This window comes from Leucoraja erinacea, chromosome 18, assembly GCF_028641065.1.
Source record: "Leucoraja erinacea ecotype New England chromosome 18, Leri_hhj_1, whole genome shotgun sequence".
In the NCBI taxonomy this organism is placed as follows: domain Eukaryota; kingdom Metazoa; phylum Chordata; class Chondrichthyes; order Rajiformes; family Rajidae; genus Leucoraja; species Leucoraja erinaceus.
The window spans coordinates 7,094,569-7,116,263 of NC_073394.1; the positions used below are offsets into that span (position 1 = coordinate 7,094,569).

Here is a 21,695-nt window from a genome sequence, read left to right on the forward strand (position 1 = left end):
GGGGGGAGAGAGGGAGGGGGGGGGGGGGGGGGGGGGGGGGGAGGGGGGGGGGGAGGGGGGGGGGAAGAGAGGGGGGGGGAGAAGAGGGGGGGGAGAAGAGGGGGGGAGAAGAGGGGGGGAGAAGAGAGGGGAGAGAAGAGGGGGGGGAGAAGGGGTGGAGGCAACTTTTAAGAAGCTAGAGATACATAGCTGTGAAGCTCAGCGGACATATCCTTGGTTCTGACAAACTACTTTTTCCCCCAATGAGCCAATGAAATTCACCGGTCAGCACCAGCTACAACCCACGAGAACCTACGACAACCTTCGACCTCCTGGCAACCCACTACCGCTGGCACCAACGGCACGATAATTCTCGCTACTCTCCATGGCGGCTTTGTTCTGGTCGCCGCCAATTGTGTCACCATGTTGAAAAATTCGCGGCGACCATAATGAGGCCGTGACTAGTTCCCGGAATGCGGGAACTCCTCGCGACCATGAAGGCGACTCCCCCGGCAACCAAGCGCGAGCATGTGGCCGCAACCCTACCCCTGCGCCAAGTCAAGTCAAGTCAAGTCAAGTCAAGTTTATTTGTCACATACACATACAAGATGTGCAGTGAAATGAAAGTGGCAATGCTCGCGGAACAACAAAACAACCAAACAAATTATAAACACAACCATAACACACATATTATTTTACATAATAAATAATAGAAGGAAAAACGTTCTGTACAGTTAGTCCCTGGTGAGAAAGGCGTTTACAGTCCGAATTGCCTCTGGGAAGAAACTCCTTCTCAACCTCTCCGTTCTCACTGCGTGGCAACGGAGGCGTTTGCCTGACCGTAGCGGCTGGAACAGTCTGTTGCCACCGTGCCGTGCTTTGACCGTGCTTTGTCCAGCTCCCACTCCCAGTCAATCCTCAGCCTCTCCTGAAGTTCAATGTAAATTCCACACTGCCGCGGAACAAGAGCCTGCTGGATTCAACGCAGTGCACGACTGTTTCATTCATGGAGCAATCTTTAAGCAACAGTGCCTCAGCTAATGAGATTTCAGTAGATGGGGCATATGACTCAGCAATCAGTTTTATATCCAAAGTCTATTTACTCAGCAATCAGGCTATTTAAAGAACAGAGAAAACAAATCAACAGTGACTCCCGGGACAATTTCTCCCTAAAAATGCAGCGAGTGGAGAATAGCTGAATATAAATAAACGGTAGACACAAAGTGCTGGAGCAACTCAGCGGGACAGGCAGCATCTCCGGGGGGAAGGAATGGGTGGCGTTTCTGGTCGAGGCCCTTCATCAGACCGAGAGCTGAATGTAAATCACGTGTGGAAAGTTAACCTCAGTGTTACATAAATGAGAATGCTCAAGGCACAGTTAGTCAGATTGCAAATGGCACTAAAATTGGTGGCGTCAAAGATAGCGAAGTTGGTGACTACGAATTACAGCGGGATATTGGTCAGCTGAGCAAGTTGACCAAGCCATGGCAAATAGACACAAAGTGCTCGAGTGACTCAGCGGGTCAGGCAGCATCTCTGAAGATAAAGGATGGGTGACGTTTCGGGTTGGGACCCTTTGGGAAGTCACTGTGAATGGTAGACTCCCGGGGAGGGGGAGAGGGGGGAGGCTGTCTTGATGTTGTTACTACTCTGAGTATAGAAGCTGGGATGTAATGTTAAAATTGTACAAGGCATTGGTGAGACCAAATCTGGAGTATGGTGTACAATTTTGGTCGCCCAATTATAGGAAGGATGTCAACAAAATAGAGAGAGTACAGAGGAGATTTACTAGAATGTTGCCTGGTTTTCAACAACTAAGTTACAGAGAAAGGTTGAATAAGTTAGGTCTTTATTCTCTGGAGCGCAGAAGGTTAAGGGGGGACCTGATAGAGGTCTTTAAAATGATGAGAGGGATAGACAGAGTTGATGTGGACAAGCTTTTCCCTTTGAGAATAGGGAAGATTCAAACAAGAGGACATTACTTCAGAATTAAGGGACAGAAGTTTAGGGGTAATATGAGGGGGAACTTCTTTACACAGAGAGTGGTGGCGGTGTGGAATGAGCTCCCAGTGGAAGTGGTGGAGGCAGGTTCATTAGTATCATTTAAAAATAAATTGGATAGGCATATGGATGAGAAGGGAATGGAGGGTTATGGTATGAGTGCAGGCAGGTGGGACTAAGGGGAAAAAAAAATTTGTTCGGCACGGACTTGTAGGGCCGAGATGGCCTGTTTCCGTGCTGTAATTGTTATATGGTTATATGGTTACTCTGTACTTGTGTATAATTGAATAAAAGCATTTTGGATTAATAAAAAAAAGGGGAGTGTTGCAGAGTAGTGAGATTTAAGAGTAGTAGTACACAGTTCCCTGAAAGTGGTGCCACAAGTAGCTACGGTGGTGAAGAAGGATTTTGGTAAGCTGGTCACCGACATGAGCAGAGAAGTTGGACAAGAACTGCAGGTGCTGGTTTAAATCGAAGGTCGAAACAAAATACTGGAGTAACTCAGCGGGTAAGGCAGCATCTCTGGAGAGAAGGAATGGGCGAGACCCTTCTTTAGTCTGACCCGAAACGTCACCCATTCCTTCTCTCCAGAGATGCTGCCTCACCCGCTGAGTTACCCCAGCATTTTGTGTCGACCTTGGGGCAATATGTTACAGCTACACAAGACATTGATGAGGCCGCATTTGGAGTCTTATGCTCTGTTTTGGTCGCCCTGCTATCGGAAAGGTCACTAGGTCATAAGGAATCGGAGCAGAATTAGGCTATTCGGCCCATCAGGTCTACTCCGCCATTCAATCATGGGTGATCTATCTCTCCCTCCGAACCCCATAACCTCCCCGTTAAGCTGGAAATTTACAAGGAAGACAGACTTACAAGGAAGTTGCCAGGATTTGAGAGCCTGAGCTACAAGGTGAGGTTGCACAGGGTTGAGCTTTATTCCTGGAGGTGCAGGAGGGGGGTGATCCTGTAGAGGTGTGTAGAATCATGATGGGCAGAGATAGGCTGAATGGACATTTATTCCACCCTCCCCCCAAGTATAGGGGGAAATGAAAGACACAGGGCATCGGCTTAAAATAAGAGAGAAAAAATTTAATCTGAACCTGAGGGACAACATTTTCAAACAGATGGTGGTGGGTATATGAACCAACCTGCCAGAGAAGGTAAGAAGTTAGATACATGAGTAGGCACATCTTACCAATATCACCGTCTATATCTCATGTTCCCCCCCCCCCCACGGTCTCTCAGTCTGAAGATGGGGCTCGACCCGAAACGTCACCCTAGAGATGCTTCTCTCCAGAGATGCTGTCTGACCTCGCTGACTTACTCCAGCGTTTTGTGTCTGTCTTTGCACGGGTACGTGGATAGGAACTGTTTAGAGGGACGTGGGCTCAATGCAGGCAAATGGGATCTGCTTCGATGGGGCACTTTGGTCATTATAGGCAAAGAAGGACATTAGTCCAATTAGTCCATGCTGCATAACTTCACTTCACTCCATCAAAGCAGCCAGTAGTTTGATCGATAGTGGGTTTAACCAGTCTCATCCCCACTGTAAATAGACACAAAATGCTGGAGTAGCTCAGCGGGACAGGCAGCATTCCTGGAGATAAGGAATGGGTGACGTTTCGGCATGACAGACGACACGACACGACTTTATTGATCCCGGGAGGGAAATCGATCTGACAATGGTCATAAAAACAGAAAATACATGAAACATGTAATTAAATTGACAAGTGGAAAGGATTGGGTTTGTGCAAAGATTGGGGTGGGGGGGGGAAGGGAGTCAGTCAGTCTCAGTCTACCCCACGGGGGGAGGGGGTAGTTGTACAGTTTGATAGCCACAGGGAAGATGGATTTCCTGTGGCGTTCATTCCCGCATCCCTTTCAGTGTATGAAGAAGGGTTTCGGCCCGAAACGTTACCCAATTCTTTCTCTCTGGAGATACTGCCTGTACCGCTGAGTTACTCCAGCATTTTGTGTCTATCTTCGGTGTAAACCAGCATCTGCAGTTCCTTCCTACACCATCTCCACTGGAGCTGATGACAACCACGTCACTATCAGACTACTGTGTCATTCACACCTCCTCCACACACATCTTTATTTTTCTTTATGAAAAACAGAAAATGCTGGAAACACTCGGCACTTGAGACAGAATCCATGCAAAGGATTTCAATTTAATTCTTATTTCTGGCTTGCACCATTATCTCTCTTTGTCCTTTCATTTCCTCGCTGTTCCACCAACCACAAGCATCTCCACCCCTCCCTTCTCCACTGCTCCTTTCTCTCTCCCTCTCTGTTTTCTTCACATTCTTTCCCCCAGTTTTAAATGGAAAGCACCTTGAACTGAACCACTAACTCGTTCCCTCTCCGCATTTTCCCACGCCAAGCGTGGAAACAGGCCCTTCAGCCCACCAAGTCTGCGCCGACCAGCGATCCCCGCACACTAACACCACCCTACAAACACTAGGGACAATTTTACATTTGCACCAAGCCAACTAATCTACAAGCCTGTACGTCTTTGGAGTGTGGGAGGAAACCGAAGATCTCGGCGAAAACCCTCGTAGGTCACGGGGAGAACGTACAGACTCTGCACAGACAACACCTGTAATCGGGACCGAACCGGGGTCTCTGGCACTGCCCCTGTCCCACTTAGGAAACCTGAACGGAAACCTCTGGAGACTTTGTGCCCCACCCAAGGTTTCCGTGCGGTTCCTGGAGGTTTTTGTCAGTCTCCCTACCTGCTTCCACTACCTGCAACCTCCGGCAACCACCTGTATCCTCCGGGAACCGCACGGAAACCTTGGGTGGGGCGCAAAGTCTCCAGAGGTTTCCGTTCAGGTTTCCTAAGTGGGACAGGGGCATAAGGCAGCAACTCTACCACTGCACCACCGTGCCGCCTTGGTTAGGTTCAGGTTCAGGCTTATTATCACATGTACAGTGAACAGCTTTGTTTTGCATGTTGTCCATTCAAAGCAGATAATACTATACATGAATACAAACAAGCCAGGCGGCATGGTGGCGCAGCGATAGAGTTGTTGCCTTTCAGCGTCACAGACCCGGGATCCACGACCTGTGTGGGTTTTCTCCGAGATCTTCGGTTTCCTCCCACACTCCCACTGTTTCTACACTGTATCTCCAAAATCTAAAGTTTAGTTTAGTTTAGAGATACTGTGCTGAAACAGGCCCTTCGGCCCACCGAGTCCGCATCGACCAGCGATCCCAGCACATTAACACTATCCTACACACACTAGGGACAATTTACACTTATACCAAGCCAATTAACCTACAAACCTGTACGTCTTTGGAGTGTGGGAGGAAACCGAAGATCTCGGAGAAAACCCACGCACCCGTAGCCAGGATCGAACCCGGGGGCTTTGGCGCTGCAAGTGCTGTAAGGCAGCAAGTCTACCGCTGAGCCACCGTGCCGCCCAAACGTCTGAGGGGTATAACTCCCTTATCTAGGGAAAACATCCAACCCACCAGAGACATGGTTCTCACCAGAGTGAGAGAACAGAAAGCTATAACTTGAATAAGGAGAACCATATAACCATATAACCATATAACCATATAACAATTACAGCACGGAAACAGGCCATCTCGGCCCTACAAGTCCATGCCGAACAAATGGGGACCATTCAGACTGCACTTGCACCATTCCTGTATGTTTCAAAAGACTGACATGTATTTCAGGCCAACGGGCCACTTGTAGAGACACAGGCCGTGATAAGTCCGGCACGATGGCGCAGCGGTATATTTAATGCCTTTCACCGCCGGAGACCCGGGTTCGATCCTGACTACCGGTGGTGTCTGTATGGAGTTTGTACATTCTCCCCATGACCTGCATGGGTTTTTTTTTCCCAGGTGCTCTGGTTTCTCCCCACGCCCCAAAGGCGTACAGGTTTGCATGCTAATTTGCTTCGGTTAAAAAAAATGTGAATGGTTCGATCCTGACTACCGTGGTATCTGTATGGATTTGTACATTCTCCCCATGACCTGCATCCCCAGGTGCTCTGGTTGGATAAAGGTGTAGGCTATTTTTGCTTCGGTTTAAAAAAAAAAATGTGAATTGTGCCCAGTATGTAGGATAGTACTAGTGTACGGGGAACGCTGGTTGGCGCGGGTTCAGCAGGCCATAGTCCCTGTGTCCCGCGCTATATCTCTAAACTAAACAATAAATCTTAAAGCTGCTCTGTGGCAATTATTATTATTATTATTATTATTGCAAGATATACTGTTGTAATTCCTGAACTTTGACATCGGTTGGGTCAAGGAAGGATATCTTCAATATCCCCTCTCTTAATAACATACCGAGCAACCAAACGTTGGAGTTAATGTCTGTTGGCCGGTACATTAAAGCCCCTTACAGCAGAATATTTGAAAGCTAAGGGCTAATTATCCCTTGGAAATAATGAATGCCACTTGATAGCAGCAATCGGATGTGTTATTCCACACAGCTATGCACACAGCATTGCCTCTATTATGGCCTAGCGTAGTTTTACAAATTTTGAACAACACTTTCACCCACTTGCTCGTTGGAATAATTTTTCTCTGGTTCATAAGTTCATGTTCATTAGCGATAGGAGCAGAATTAGGCCATTCGGCCCATCAAGTCGACTCCACCATTCAATCATGGCTGATCTATCTCTCCCTCCCAACCCCATTCTCCTGCCTTCTTCCCATAAACTCTGACACCCGTTCTAATCCAGAATCTATCTATCTCCGCCATTGACTTGGTCCTCCACAGCCTTCTGTGGCAATGAATTCCACAGATTCACCACCCTCTGACTAGGGTAGCTTAGTTTAGAGATGCAGCGTGGAAACAGGCCCTTTGACCACTGAAACCTCACCGACCAGCGATCCCCGCACACTATCCTACACACACCAAGGACAATTTACATTTATGCCAAGCCAAACGACCTACATACCTGTACATCTTTGGAATGTGGGAGGAAACCGAAGATCTCGGAGAAAACCCATGTGGGTCACGGGGAGAACGTACAAACCCTGTACAGACAAGCACCCGTAGTCAGGATCACATCCGGGACTCTGGCGCTGTAATGCCCCGGTCCCACTTAGGAAACCTGAACGGAAACCTCTGGAGACTTTGCGCCCCACCCAAGGTTTCCGTGCGGTTCCCGGAGGTTGCAGGTGGTTGCCGGAGGTTGCAGGTAGTGGAAGCAGGTAGGGAGACTGACAAAAACCTCCGGGAACCTCACGGAAACCTTGGGTGGGGCGCAAAGTCTCCAGAGGTTTCCGTTCAGGTTTCCTAAGTGGGACAGGGGCATTAGGCATCAACTCTACCATTGCACCACCGTGCCGCCCTAAAGAAATTTCTCCTCATCTTCTTCCCAAAAGAATGTCCTTTAATTCTGAGGCTGTGGCCTCTGGTCTTAGACTCTCCCCACTCGTAGAAACATTCTCTCCACGTCCACTCTATACGGGCCAGGTTGTACCCAGGTCAACTTTTTTGTCCCCATCTCCCCCTCCCCCCCCCCTCCCCCTCCCTCTGCCCCTCCCCCTCCCTCTCCCCCCCCCTCCCCCCAGACTCTTTACATGAACACATTTGGATCACAAATGCATTTTGTTTTCTCAGAAACACATATTTAAAATAAAATGTATATATATTTTAATATCATGCCAAGCCAGGGAAAGTTGAATGCTTCACAGAACTATGTCGATTTGCTGGAGGCAGCTTTTAATATCGACCGTCGCCATGTCAACAACTAATTCAACAGCGCAGGGATCCGAAAATAATCTGCAGTGTGGGAATGGAAGGGACAAGGGGCGGAGCGAGGGAAACTGTATCGAGGCCATTCCACACACACACACACACTACATACATCATCGTGATTAATAAATAAAGATCACTAGTTCAAGTCATTGCCATGTGACAAACTCCCCGCTGCAACTAATTAAATCCTTTTGTAAGGTCAGGTTTTGCCAATGCTCTATCAGTTGGCCTTTATAAGGGAATAAATTATTCACCTGGGCCTTTTCTGCATCTTATTTTATGTGGTTAGTTTGGAGAGACAGCCTTGGAAACTGGCCCTGGGGTGTAACAGGCGACACGGGGCACCAGGGTGGCGCAGCGGTAGAGTTGCTGCCTAACCAGGGCCGGATTTACCTATAAGCTAGACAAGCTTAAGTTTAGGGCCTCGAGGACTAGGGGGGCCTCCGGCCAAGGCAGGACTACCGTTCAACTCTGGGCGGGCCCCCCTCGCTATCTCTCTCTCTCTCTCCATCTCCCCCCGCTATCCGTGTCCGGGCCGCTCGCTCCTCATCCACCGGCACGGCAGGCCGCCTTACACATGCACATTGCTGCGGCCTGCACGTCCTCCCCCCCTCCCCCCCTGCACATGCGCACAACCATGGCCAGCACATCATCAACCGCCCTGCACATGCGCACAACCATGGCCAGCACATCATCGGCCGCCTTGCACATGCGCATTGCTGCGGCAACTGGTCGACGCTGGGCACTTTCTCCCTCGCTTTGAATTGTGGGAGATTTGGCCGCCATGGCTGTCCGGTCGCTGCCTCGCTGCCAGCGCTGAAAACCAACGCACAGGGGGCCTCACAAGTGGAACAGCTTAGGGCCTCCCTTCATCTAAATCCGGCCCTGTGCCTAACAGCGCTAGGGATCCGGGTTCGACCCCGACCACTGGTGATTTCTGTACAAAGTTTGTACCTCCTCCCCCTGTGGGTTTTCTCCGGGATCTCCGGTTTCCACCCACTCTCCAACGACGAACAGTTTTGTAGGTTAATTGACTTGGTAGAATTGTACATTGTCCCTAGTCTGTGTTGGATAGCGTTTGTGTGCGCGGACTCTGGGAGGATGAAGGGCCTGTTTCCGCACCGTGTGTCTCTAAATTAAAGTAAAAGCTACTGATCTCCCCACCATCAAAGCGATCTTACAGGAGGTGCTGCCTCAGAGAGGGAGCCAGTATCGTCAAAGAACCACATCACCTATGAAGGTACACTAAAATGTTGAAGAAACTCAGCATGTGCAGCAGCACCTATGGAGCGAAGAAAATAGGCAACGTTTCGGGCCGAAACATTGCCTATTTTCTTCACTCCATAGATGCTGCTGCACCCGCTGAGTCTCTCCAGCATTTTTGTGTACCTTCGATTTTCCAGCATCTGCAGTTCCTTCTTAAACACATCACCTGTGACTTGCCACACTCTCGTTAAGAAGGTATAGGATTGAAAACCATGACCACCAGGTTCAAAGTAGCTGCTTCCCCGATGGCCAGAGGCCTACTTACTGTAGAGATACAGTGTGCAAACAGGCCCTTCGGCCCACCAAATCTGCACCACCAGCAATCAGCCATATACTAGTTCTAACCTGCACACAAGGGACAATTTACAGAAGTCAGTTAATTGAATTGAATTGAATGAATATTATTAGCCAGATATGTATACATACAAGGGTAAGAGGGAAGTCTTTTGGGACCGAGATAAGAAAATCATTTTTTACACAGAGAGTGGTGAATCTGTGGAATTCTTTGCCACAGAAGGTAGTTGAGGCCAGTTCATTGGCTATATTTAAAAGGAGTTAGATGTGGCCCTTGGGGCTAAAGGTATCAGGGGGTATGGAGAGAAGGCAGGTATGGGATACTGAGTTGGATGATCAGCCATGATCATACCGAATGGCGGTGCAGGCTCGAAGGGCCCAATGGCCTACCACTGCACCTATTTTCTATGTTTCTATTTGCCTGAAACTTTGCTCACAAGCAAAAACACAATATACAGTAGACAATTAAACATTAAAATGGGCGGTCACGGTGGCGCAGCGGTAGAGTTGCTGCCTTACAGCAAATGCAACGCCAGAGACCCGGGTTCGATCCTGACTACGGGTGCTGTCTGTATGGAGTTTGTACCTTCTCCCCGTGACCTGCGTGGGTTTTCTCCGAGATCTTCGGTTGAACTCGGGTCTCTGCCGCTGCAAGGCAGCAACTCCACCGCTGTGCCACCGTGCCACCATTGTATCCGTCTCCAACACTGGAGTACCAGGCTCTCACCACCCTAAAGGTAGAATTGTACATTGTCCCTAGTCTGTGTTGGATAGCGTTTGTGTGCGCGGACTCTGGGATCAGGGGGTATGGAGAGAAGGCAGGTACAGGATACTGAGTTGGATGATCAGCCATGATCATATTGAATGGCGGTGCAGGGCCGAAGGGCCGAATGGCCTACTCCTGCACCTATTTCCTATGTCTATGTCTATGTTTCTATGTGAAAATAAAAGTACCTAATCTAATCTAATTTTTGGAAGATTTCCACAACCCATACGGAATCAAGGGATATGGGGAGAAGCTGGAACGGCTGCTCCTGCACCTAATTTCTATGTTTCTATGTTTCATTGAAAAAAAGACTTGCAAAGACTCACTTGTAGCCCAGTCATTGACAAAGTCCCGTTTCAAGAGAGGGTAACTGGTCTGTGACATCGCAACAAGTATCAAACTAGATATGGGAGAGGAGGGGAAGTTGAAAAAAAGAGTTGACATTAAGAAACAAGGGAACAAGGCAGAGATGTCGTCACGTTTATTCACAGAATGTGAACATTACAAGCTTACTTGCCCATAAACTGAAATGCTTTGTGGACCATTTTCTATTCTAGAATGGCCCAAGAACTCTGGTGTGGATCTGGAGGAGGGGGATTACAGTATAAAGCCCCTGTACCACTGTGTGAGGTAATTCACGAGTTCTCCCAAGTTTTCCCCTGATTCGAACTCGGAGAATGTCCGAAGCGGTCCGTAGGAGTTCGTGGATGTCACGCAACTGTTCGTAATACTAACGGGAGGTACTCGGGAAATCCGGTACCTCGTGACGTTTTTTCATCCCTGTAAAAAATGTCCACGAGTAAAATAATACTCGTGATGAAAAAAATTGTTACTTCTCATTCGTAGTTGACCAATACGAGCCGCTACGAGACATCCACGAACTCCTACGGACCCGCTACGGACATTCTCAGAGTTCGAATCAGGGGAAAACTCGGGAGAACTTGTGAATTACCTCGTTCAGTGGGACAGGGGCTTAAGTAAGAGCACATTTGCTCCTCTGAAGTGCATTATTAGCAAGGCGCCCGAGTCTTTACAATAATCCAGAAATCGCTGACACTGCCTTTCTTTTCTAGATTTATAAAATTAACCAAATGTTCACATTTCGCTAATGCCATGGTGGGATTTGAACTCATCAGGAAGGCTGGCTCCGCCCTGCGGGTGGAGTTGGATTCACGGGAGGTTGGTCTTGGAGGGGAGGATGCTCCTCAAACTGTGGAGCATCCTGGACAATACAGCTCACCCCCTCCATGACACACTGGTCAACTTGAGGAGCACCTTCAGCAACAGACTGGTTCCACCAAGATGCAGCACAGAATGCCACAGGAGATCCTTCTTCCCTGTGGCTATCGAACTGTACAACTCCTCCTCCTTCTGTCGAGGGGTAGACTGAGACTGACTCCCCACCCCTCCTCTCCAATCTTTGCACACCCCCCAATCCTTTCCACTCATCACTTTAATTTCATGTTTCATGTATTTTGTGGTTTTATGACAGTTGGCAGGTCAATTTCCCTCCTGGGATCAATAAAGTTGTATCGTATCGTCTCTGGATCAATAGTCCAGGATTCTTGAATCCTAATGACCACACTGTGACTCCACTACCCATGAAGGCACAGCTTTTGGATATCTCATTAATATCATTCCACCATAGATCAATTAAATGATTAATCAAGTGGCTGCTACTTTACGAGTGAAAAGAGACATTTACAGGGATAATTGATTTCCTAACAAAAGGCATATGATAAGGCGAAAGGGCAACCAAACCTTGTACATTAAGTAGCAACGCAGCCTGAGAGGCCACAAACTGCAAGCACTGCGCATGAACAACGAGAAGATTTTAAACAGTCCACCATCAAGAATGTGTAGGAAGAAACAGCAAAGGCTGGTTCAAACTGAAGACAGAAACAAAAAGCTGGAGTAACTCAGCGGGTCAGACGGCAACGCTGGATAAAAGGAATAGGTGACGCTTTGGGTTGAGACTCTTCTTCAGACCAGTCTATATACTGACGCCTATGTTATTTGCTTTAAGTGGCTTTGCTGGATGGGATTTACACTTTACATGGACACTTAAGGTGCAGGTTCTTCAATAACATTCTCAATATATCACTTTCTGATAATTCGGTTGTAAGGAAGGCAAACGCACTGCATTCGCACATGCAATTATTTAGAGAGGACTAGAATACAAAAACAGGGATGTAATGCTGAGGCTCTATAAGGTGCTGGTCAGGCCGCATTTGGAGTATTGTGAGCAATTTTGGGCCCCACATCTGAGGAAGGATAATAATAATAATAATAAATTTTATTCATGGGCGCCTTTCAAGAGTCTCAAGGACACCTAAGGATGTGCTGGCACTAGAGGGGGATCCAGAGGATTGGTTAGAAATGAGTGAGAAAGACTTAGGGAGAGTGAGGTCCTGGATAGAGTGGATGAAGAGAGGATATTACCACTAGTGGGAGAGTCTAGGACCAAAGGCCATAGTCTCAGAATAAAAGGACGTAACTTCAGGAAGGAGATGATGAGGAATTTTGTTCGTCAGAGGGTGGTGAATCTGTGGAATTCATTGCCAAGTCAATGGATATTTTTAAGGCGGAGATAGATAGGATTTGTGATTAGTACGGGTGTTAGGGGTTATGGGGAGAAGGCTGTATAATGGGTTGGGAGGGAAAGATAGATCAGCCATGATTGGATGGTGGAGTAGACCCGATGGGCCGAATGACCTAATTCCGCTCCTAAAAACTTATGAATTTATCAATTCCCCAATCAATTTGTATGGAACGGCCAGTGTATGTTCCCCAAGAGGTTCAATAATTGCCAGCTTGAATGTAGCTCCAACATCACTCAAGCAACTGCAACACCATTGAAGGAAAAGCTCTCCTCCCTCCACAGTAAACATTCATTCCCCCAGCCACTGATGACACAAGGTAAAGTGAGTAGCATCTACAAATGACACTGCAGCAAGGTTCAACGTCACCATCCCAAGTCTAAAACTTCCATCCAAGAAGCTCAAAAGTCAATGGGCACATGGAAACACCCTCACTCCCAGCTTCTCATCTAAGTTGGGCAACAGAGGTTCAGACGTGATAGGAGCAATATTAGGCCATTCGCCCCATCAAGTCTACTCCGCCATTAAATCATGGCTGATCTATCTTTCCCTCCTCACCCCCATTCTCCAGCCTTCCCTCTACAACCCCCGGATCCTGGACATAGATTACCGCCCATTTGTGGTCCCTGGGTCTATACCCGAGAGTTCCCTTAACACAGTACCTTTACCACATAGATTGAAATGGTTTAACCTGTCCTACTTGAGATTGGCAGCAAATGCCAGCAATAGCTATAGTTCACATTTCCCACAAACTAAACTAAAATCATGACTTTGTGTCCCTCGCAAGGAAGATTCCTGCAATTCTTCAGTCTGAAGAAGGGTCTCGACCCGAAACGTCACCCATTCCTTCTCTCCAGAGATGCTGCCTGTCCCGCTGAGTTACTCCAGCATTTTGTGCCTATCTTCAATTTAAACCAGCACCTGCAGTTCCTTCCTATACAAGAACCCTACAAGATATGGAAACCTTAAAAACTACATCAACATGATCATTTTTTTTTTTTTTTTAACGAATTTCTCGGCTCAAATTAAAAATTCATGTCACCTTTGAAGCAAAATATAAGCTACTTTTCTGAAGATGGACATAAAAAGCTGGAGCAACTCAGCGGGGTCAGGCAGCATCTCTGGAGAAAAGGAATTAGGTGACGTTTCGGGTCTATAATATTGAGCGGGCATGTCGGGCTGAGATACCGACATTTGGTGTGGGGACCGCAGAAGGGTTGGACTTCTAAAGCGGAGATATTCCGGCACTTGGCAGCTCTCTTCAGACGAGTCAGAAACTGGAAAACAGGTTTTGACAAAAAACGAAATCATGCAAAAGATACTAATTATTACCCAATAATAAATACCCTAAAGCTGACTCGCTTCTCACTCTGGTGTCCTTTGGAGTTGGAAGCAGGGCATATCTAGCGAGTCTTGCCTCCATGTGACTCAATTTTAGCAAGCGCTCATGACACCAAGTGGAATTGCTGGTCATTTTGTCACACGACTCCTCAAGGTGTCGGCTCTCGACCTCAGTACAATCTTGCCAACATGACCCACTGCCAGGCAAATAACAAAGACCACCGTTTCAGTAAATCTGGGGGATAGAATCCATGCACCATTCCAAAGGCACATTTGCAACAGGTCCAGCACAACGACCCAAAGTGATGAGAAGCCATGATCTTCATCCAAAATCCATCACAACTCTTTGCACGCCAGTCGATATCACAACCACAAACATGTCCAATCTACATCAACATGCACAATGTATCAGAGGCTGACATGTTAAGATCAGGGCAATTTTAATTAGACAGTGACTACTTCGCAGGAAAGGCAATTCTCACAGCCTGACCATTCAATCATGGTCCGTCATTCCTGCACACCGGAGACCAAAGTTAGGGAAGTGCAAATTAGAACCCAACTTGATCCCAACTTGATCCCAACTCGAGTTTGCAAAGGAGCCAGCAGACATGCCTCGTGGAATGAGTTGAGTTCACCATTGGCCTACCTCAATGAGGAAGTCTCCCGTTCTCAGTCCTGCCTGCCAGGCCACTCCGCCTTCATCCACCGACTCCAAGTACTGCAGAGCAGGAAAGGCCGGTGTTGGAGTGAATTCCTCAATTGGAGTGTCAGCTGGAGGGAAGAGGGGACGGGGGGGGGGGGGGGGGGGGGGGGGACAAGGGTTACCATTCAACATCGCACTTTTCAAAATAAAACGCAGAGTTAAGTTTACCTGGTGCCGTCGGCAGTTGTTTTTTATTTTTTAACAAACATGGTTTAATCCGCCTGCTTCACCCGTGGATGGGGGAGCTAGGTGGTGGCGTCTCTTGTCACCGCGCTCGGCTAAACACCTACACATTGCCATCCACGCTCAACAATGCTTGTTTGCGTCTCCTCACCTTTCGCCCCGCGGAGGACGAATCCAAAACCCTCATTGTCTTTCTTCTGCAGGACAACAGTCTTCTCCTCGATGATGCAGTCGCTGTAAAGAGAATCCACAAGATAGCGGCCGTTAATAGAAGCCTTCACCGCGGACAGTTTCACCAGCCGACTCATCGTGGTTGCTCCCGGAACTGTGGACTGGAGGGGGTGGGATGTGTGGGAGGGAGAGAGGGAGGGAGGGAGGGAGGGGGGGAGGGGGGAAGGGAGGAGAGGAGAGAGGGGGGGAGGAGAGAGGGATGGAGACAGGAGAGAGGGATGGAGGGAGGGAGGAGAGAGGATGGAGGAGGGGAGGGAGGGAGGAGAGGAGGAGAGGAGAGGAGAGAGGACGGGATGGAGGGGAGAGGAGAGAGGACGGGATGGAGAAAGGAGAGATGGATGGAGGGAGAGAGGGGGGGGAAGGAGAGAGGGATGGAGAAAGGAGAGATGGATGGAGGGAGAGAGGGAGGGAAGAGAGAGGGATGGAGACAGGAGAGAGGGATGGAGGGAGAGGATAGAGGGATGGGATGGAGACAGGAGAGAGAGGGATGGAAGGAGACAGGGAGGGAAGAGAGGAGGGAGGATGGGAGGGAGGAGGGAGGGAGGAGAGGAGGGAGGGAGGAGGAGAGAGGGATGGAGGGAGAGGAGAGAGAGGACGGGATGGGAGAGAGAGAGAGGACGGGATGGAGAAAGGAGAGAGGGATGGAGACAGGAGAGAGGGAGGGAGGGATGAGGGAGGGAGGAAGAGAGAGGGATGGGGGGATGGAGGGAGAGAGGGGGAGAGTGGGGGGGGGGAGAGAGAGGGAGAGTGAGGAGAGAAAGGGAGGGATGGAGGGAGGGAGGGAGAGGGAGAGCTGGAGAGAGGGAGAGGGGAGAGGGGGAGGGGAGGGCAGGTAAATCACAAATTGCCCCGCCGTGTCAACAAACAGCGAGACAAGAGGCAAGAGGAAGAGGCTTGTGAGTGATGGGCTGAATGAAAGAGCGATCACAGGTCAGCGGCGGCTGCATGAAGCAGTGGAGGAGACTGCGTTGCATTCCGCGCTCCGCTCCGCTGGCTTGTCCCCACACACACACACACACACACTGTGCAAGTACCAGGGACATCTTCTGGAGAGGCCACAGGGATAGAACCCCGAGGGAAAGTGAAGGAGCATCTCTCTCCTGCCGTCTATAGCGACCTCAGCCGCGACGGGTGGGCCGGCTCGGTGGATCCCCCCCCCCCCCCTCCCTGTCTGTGTGTGTGTGTGTTTTTTTTTTATTCCAGCGGGCGTTACGTGCCTTGTACAGCCCACATCGCTGATAACGCTGGAGCTCTCCTGTCGTCATCAAGCGGGGTGAAAACATTTTTTTGTGGAAGTTTGATCATCATTCAATAGAATTAACCCCAGAAAAATGTGAATAAAAGGGGTTGGCGAGGAATCTGTGCATAAAAACCACCGCGATTCCAAAAAGTGACAATTATAATTCACTCAAAGCGCCCCCAAATCATGTCTGAAGGGTCTCCACACCCCCGTCACCTATTCCTTCTCCCCAGGTATGCTGCCTGACCCGCTGAGTTACTCCTGCATTTTGTGTCTATCTTCACCCCATATCATTCGTCATTGCAACATTTCAAGATGAATATGAGATTCACACACCCCCCACCACTCCCCACCACACCACACCACACACCCCCCTCTCTTCAATAAATATTTTCTACCAAGTCTGTAGCATTAGTTCTTCAAAGGGTTTAGAATGGGACCATCACAGGTAGACAAAAATGCTGGAGAAACTCAGCGGGTGGAGCAGCATCTATGGAGCGAGGGAAATAGGCAACGTTTCGGGCCAAAATTATATTGTAACTGTATATTGTCCATCACAGGGTACTGATCTCCCCGCGTTAAAGGGATATCTCCTGGAGGCGCTGCCTCAGGAAGGGAGCCAGTATCCTCAAAGACCCATATCACCCTGGCCTCACTCTTGTTAAGAAGGTACAGCATTGAAAACTATCACCACCTGGTTCAAAAATAGCTTCTTCTCAACGGCCATCGAGCTCGCTTAGTTTAGAGATGCAGCAATGGAAACAGGCCCTTCGGCCCACCGAGTCGGTGCCGACTCCCGTACACTGGTTCTATCCTACGCGCTAAGGACAATTTACACAAGCCAATTCACCTACTGGTCTGTAGGTCATTGGAATGTGGGAGGAAACCAGAGCACCCGGAGAAAACCCACTCAGTCACAGGGAGAACATACAAACTCTGTAGAGACAGCACCCATAGTCAGGATCGAACCCGGTCCCTGGCGCTGTGAAGCGGCAACTCTACTGCTGTGGCACCGTGCCAACTCTCAAACACTACACAACACTAACACTCAACTATTAAGAGTCAAGACTGTTTAATTGTCATATGTACTGAAACAGAACAGTGACATTCGTACTTGCAGCAGCACAACAGGCCTGTAAACACACTACTCAATAGTTCACATCATCAAACAAAGTGTCAGGACCCTTCCCCAATTCCCCTACACACACTAGTGCAATTTACACTTATAACCAGCCAATTAACCTACAAACCTGGCGTGTGGGAGGAAACCGGAGCTCCAGGAGAAAACCCACGTGGTCAAGGGGTGAATATACAAACTCCGTACAGACAGCACCCATAGTTGCGATCGAACTCGGGTTTCTGGTGCTGCAAGTGCGGAAGGCAAAACCCTACTGCTGCGCCACGGCGCCGCCCTGAATTGATACAAAAGTTCCGTACAGATTCAAAAATGTTTCCATAGTTTAAGCGATCGAGGAGGTCCTCGGGTTTAGACTGGTGCTGCAAGCTCTTTGTAATAGGGAAGCAACTCTACTTCAGCTAAGCGCCACTAAGTTTAGGGGTGAATGAGATTTCACAAGTTCCATGGAAATTTGGTATCACAAAAATAAATTGATTCAAAAATGGAGGGTTATGGTTGAGTCCCAAAAAAAAAGTATTGTAAGAGGACCCGTGAATTGTTAGAGGAGGTGAGGAAAGATGATTTCCTGCACCAGGGAGCTCTGTAGGACCAGTGACACAGTGTAACAATTCAAGACAAGCCACTCACGAATGAAGTAGGAAACACACCAATGCAAGAGTCTTTAATTCTCATATGTACCAAAACGGAACAAAAAGGGGAAACCAGAGCACCCGGAGAAACCCACGCAGTCACAGGGATAAGGTACAAACTCCGTACAGACAGCGCCCGTAGTCAGGATCGAACCCGGGTCACTGGCGCTGTCAGATGGCAACTCCACCGCTGCGCCACCGTGCGACATCTTGAACACTACACAACACTAAACTCAAGCATCTAGAATCAAGAGTGTTTAATTGGCATATGTACTGAACCATACCAATGAAATTCTTACTTGCAGCAGCAGAACAAGCCTGTAAACACATATGGAATAGATAACATAATGAAAAAAAGGGTCAGAACCCTTCCACAATCTGGTCCCCACCCTAAATGTCACCTATCCATGTTCTCCAGCGATGCTACCTCACCCGCTGAGTTACTCCCCCACTTTGTGCCTTTTTTGGTAAACCAGCATCTGCAGTTCCATGTGTCTATTTAATATTTTTTTGTAAATGGCTTGTACAAAAGCAGGGAATGTATGGGAAGAAGGCAGGAGAATGGAGTTAGGAGGGATAGATCAGAATCATGATTGAATGGCTGAGTAGGCTTGATGGGCTGAAATGGCCTGATTCTGCTCCTATCACATGATCTTATGATAAGTTAAATATTGTTTATTAATTCAGAAATATAGTGAACTGGTTTTTTTTAGACAGTGGCCGGTCTTGTAATAGCAAATAGTGCAGGCCAGTAAACACAATATGCCTGGATAACATAACAATACAAATATTAGTGCAAAAGTAAACAAAATCACAAAATCCCTCGTGCAACCAATTGTGTTCGTAGTTTGAAGTTTAGTTAGTATTTGTAGTGTTTAATAGCCTGATGGTTGTTGGGGAAAAAAGAGTTCCTGAATCTGGAGGTCACATTTCTCAGACTCTGGGAGTATATAATGGGATTATTATAGATGGTGCATAAAGGCACAAAGTGCTGGAGTAACTCAGCGGGTCTGGCAGCAACTCTGGAGGTAAAGGATGGGGTCGGGATCCATCTTCAGACTCCGGACTTCAGACTGAAGGAGGGTCCCGATCCAAAACCCAAAAAGAGCCACCCATCCTTTTTCTCCAGAGATGCTGGTGAAGAAGGGTCTCGACCCAAAACATTGCCTATTTCCTTTGCTCCATAGATGCTGCCTCACCCACTGAGTTTCTCCAGCATTTTTGTCTACCAGCTGATTACTCCTGTACTTTGTGCCTATCTTTAAACCAGCTTCTCTAGTTTTAGTTTTTAGAGATACAGCGCGGAAACAGGCCCTTCGGCCCACCGGGTCCGCGCCGACCAGCGATCCCCGCACACTATCACCATTAGGGACACCCACTAGGGACAATTTTTACATTTACCAAGCCATTTAACCTACAAACCTGTACCTCTTTCGAGTGTGGGAGAAAACCGAAGATCTCGAAGAATACCCACGCAGGTCACGGGGAGAACCTACAAACTCCGCACAGACAGCACCCGTGGTCGGGGTCGAACCCAGGTCTCCGGTGCTGCATTCGCTGTAAGGCAGCAACTCTACCGCTGCACCACCCTGAACTCTGCAGTTCCTTTCCACACGGTTTAGAAGGGGCATCTGGGTTGGCAAGGTTGAGTTGGAACAATGGGCTTGTTATTATTGTGCTGTATGTCTTTATGACTCTATATGAGATGAACAATTTGGTCGCAAGGACTGGATTCATAACCACCAAAGGCCAGAGTGGGTAATATGATGACAACAGGCATGTACTCCAAACCATTTGCCTCACTTCATGCTAGTGTAGCAGTGGACACCACACAATCTCAAAGTTCCCCTCAGAATTCACATGCTGCTTAATTTATTAGTATTGTTGTGTAAGGATTACAGGTCAAGTAATCTAGAAATATATTTGCAAATCCAACTAATGGTAGTGGAGGAATTTAAGTGTCATTGAATCTATAACTCTATAAGAAAAAAAGAGATGGTTTAGTTTAGTTTAGAGGTACAGCGTGGAAACAGGCCCTTCGGCCCACCGAGTCTGCACTGGCCTGCGATCCCCGCATACAAGCACTATCCTATACACACTAGGAACAATTTACAATTAAACCATGCCTAATTAACCTACAAACCTGCACGTCTTTGGAGTGTGGGAGGAAACCGGAGCACCCTGGAGAAAACCCACGCGGGTCATGGGGAGAAGGTACAAACTACGCCCAGAGATCATCTGTGGTCAGGATCGAACCTGGGTCTCCGGCGCTGTAAGGCAGCGACTCTACCCGCTGCGCCATCATGCCGCCCGGTTTAAATGCACCACCACTTCATGCTTTAACAAAAGCACGTCAATTGTCCCCATTCTGCCCAGGTCTGGTCCGGAAAATTAATGGCCGATTTGAAACTATGTCCCCGCTCTCTCTCCACATTCCTCCATCGCACTGCTCTTTGAAAGATCTTGCAGAATCTGTTTCCATTAAACTTTGGCTATGTTCTGATTCTAAAAGAACTTTGCTCTGTGTAAGTAAACTATTCCTGTTAGCATCAGGAATGGAGCTGCCTTCCTGCTCAAACCTCTTATTCCCAAGGAGTTGCATCATGAAACATTTACAGTATCACGCTCTTCAGCTTCCGTGTTAGATTTGCTCATTCTTTCAGCCATACTCATTAAAATCTGCCTCCCATTTCTCATTGACGCCTGGGATTACAAAGGATATTTTTAGTTCAGAGATACAGCGCGGAAACAAGCGTCCTTTGGCCCACCGAGTCCGCACCGACCAGCGATCCCCATACATTGATTAGTATGGGTGTCAGAGGTTGTGGGGAGAAGGCAGGAGAATGGGGTTAGGAGGGAGAGATGGATCAACCAAGATTGAATGGCGGAGTGGACTTGATGGGCAAAATCTGTTCCTATCACATATTAACACTACCCTACACACACTAGGGACAATTTTACATTTACACCAAGCCAATTTACTTACAACTTATCTATTTAATTTTCCTTTCACATCCAGCTATGCTTCTTGTGATCTATTTGGTAGCCAAAGACTTTCTCACTAATTCTGAGTTTCCAAAGGCCAGAGGGTTTGGACCTGATTGACTCCGACTGCAATGTTCATGGTTGGCATTCTAGCACCTTATACATGTTCCATCAAGTACTGGTGCAGTCCAGAAGTGTGAAAATGTTCTACAGGGTGTTACCTATGGTGTGAGTAGAGACCGTTTTGTGCTGCTCATACAGAATATTTACAGGAAGAGTAAAAGACAGGACACAAAATGCTGAAGTAACTCTGAAGTTATGCTGAAGTTTACCTGGACCATTTCCGAAATCTCCCTACCGTTTCTAGATCTCACCATCTCCATCGCAGGTGATAGACTACTGACCGACATCTACTACAAACCCACTGACTCTCATGGCTATCTGGACTACACTTCTTCCCACCCATGCTGCCTGTAAGGACTCCATCCACTACTTCCAATTCCTCCGTCTACGCCGCATCTGCACCCAGGATGAGATGTTCCAAACCAGGGCATCGGAGAGGTCCTCATTCTTCAGGGAACAGGGTTCCCCTCTACGACTATAGATGAGGC

At 48.2% G+C, this 21,695-nt stretch overlaps 1 protein-coding gene across 1 annotated transcript in view; it reads right to left on the bottom strand.

The window, feature by feature from the left end:
* shank2b (SH3 and multiple ankyrin repeat domains 2b) overlaps nucleotides 1-21,695 on the bottom strand; it is a 463,010-nt gene that overhangs the window by 172,556 nt on the left and 268,759 nt on the right. The window contains exons 14-15 of the mRNA XM_055649215.1: nucleotides 15,013-15,095; nucleotides 14,622-14,746 (exon numbers count right to left, since the gene is read on the bottom strand). Of these exons, the coding sequence (XP_055505190.1) occupies nucleotides 14,622-14,746; nucleotides 15,013-15,095 (208 nt within the window). The remainder of the gene's footprint in view (nucleotides 1-14,621; nucleotides 14,747-15,012; nucleotides 15,096-21,695) is intronic.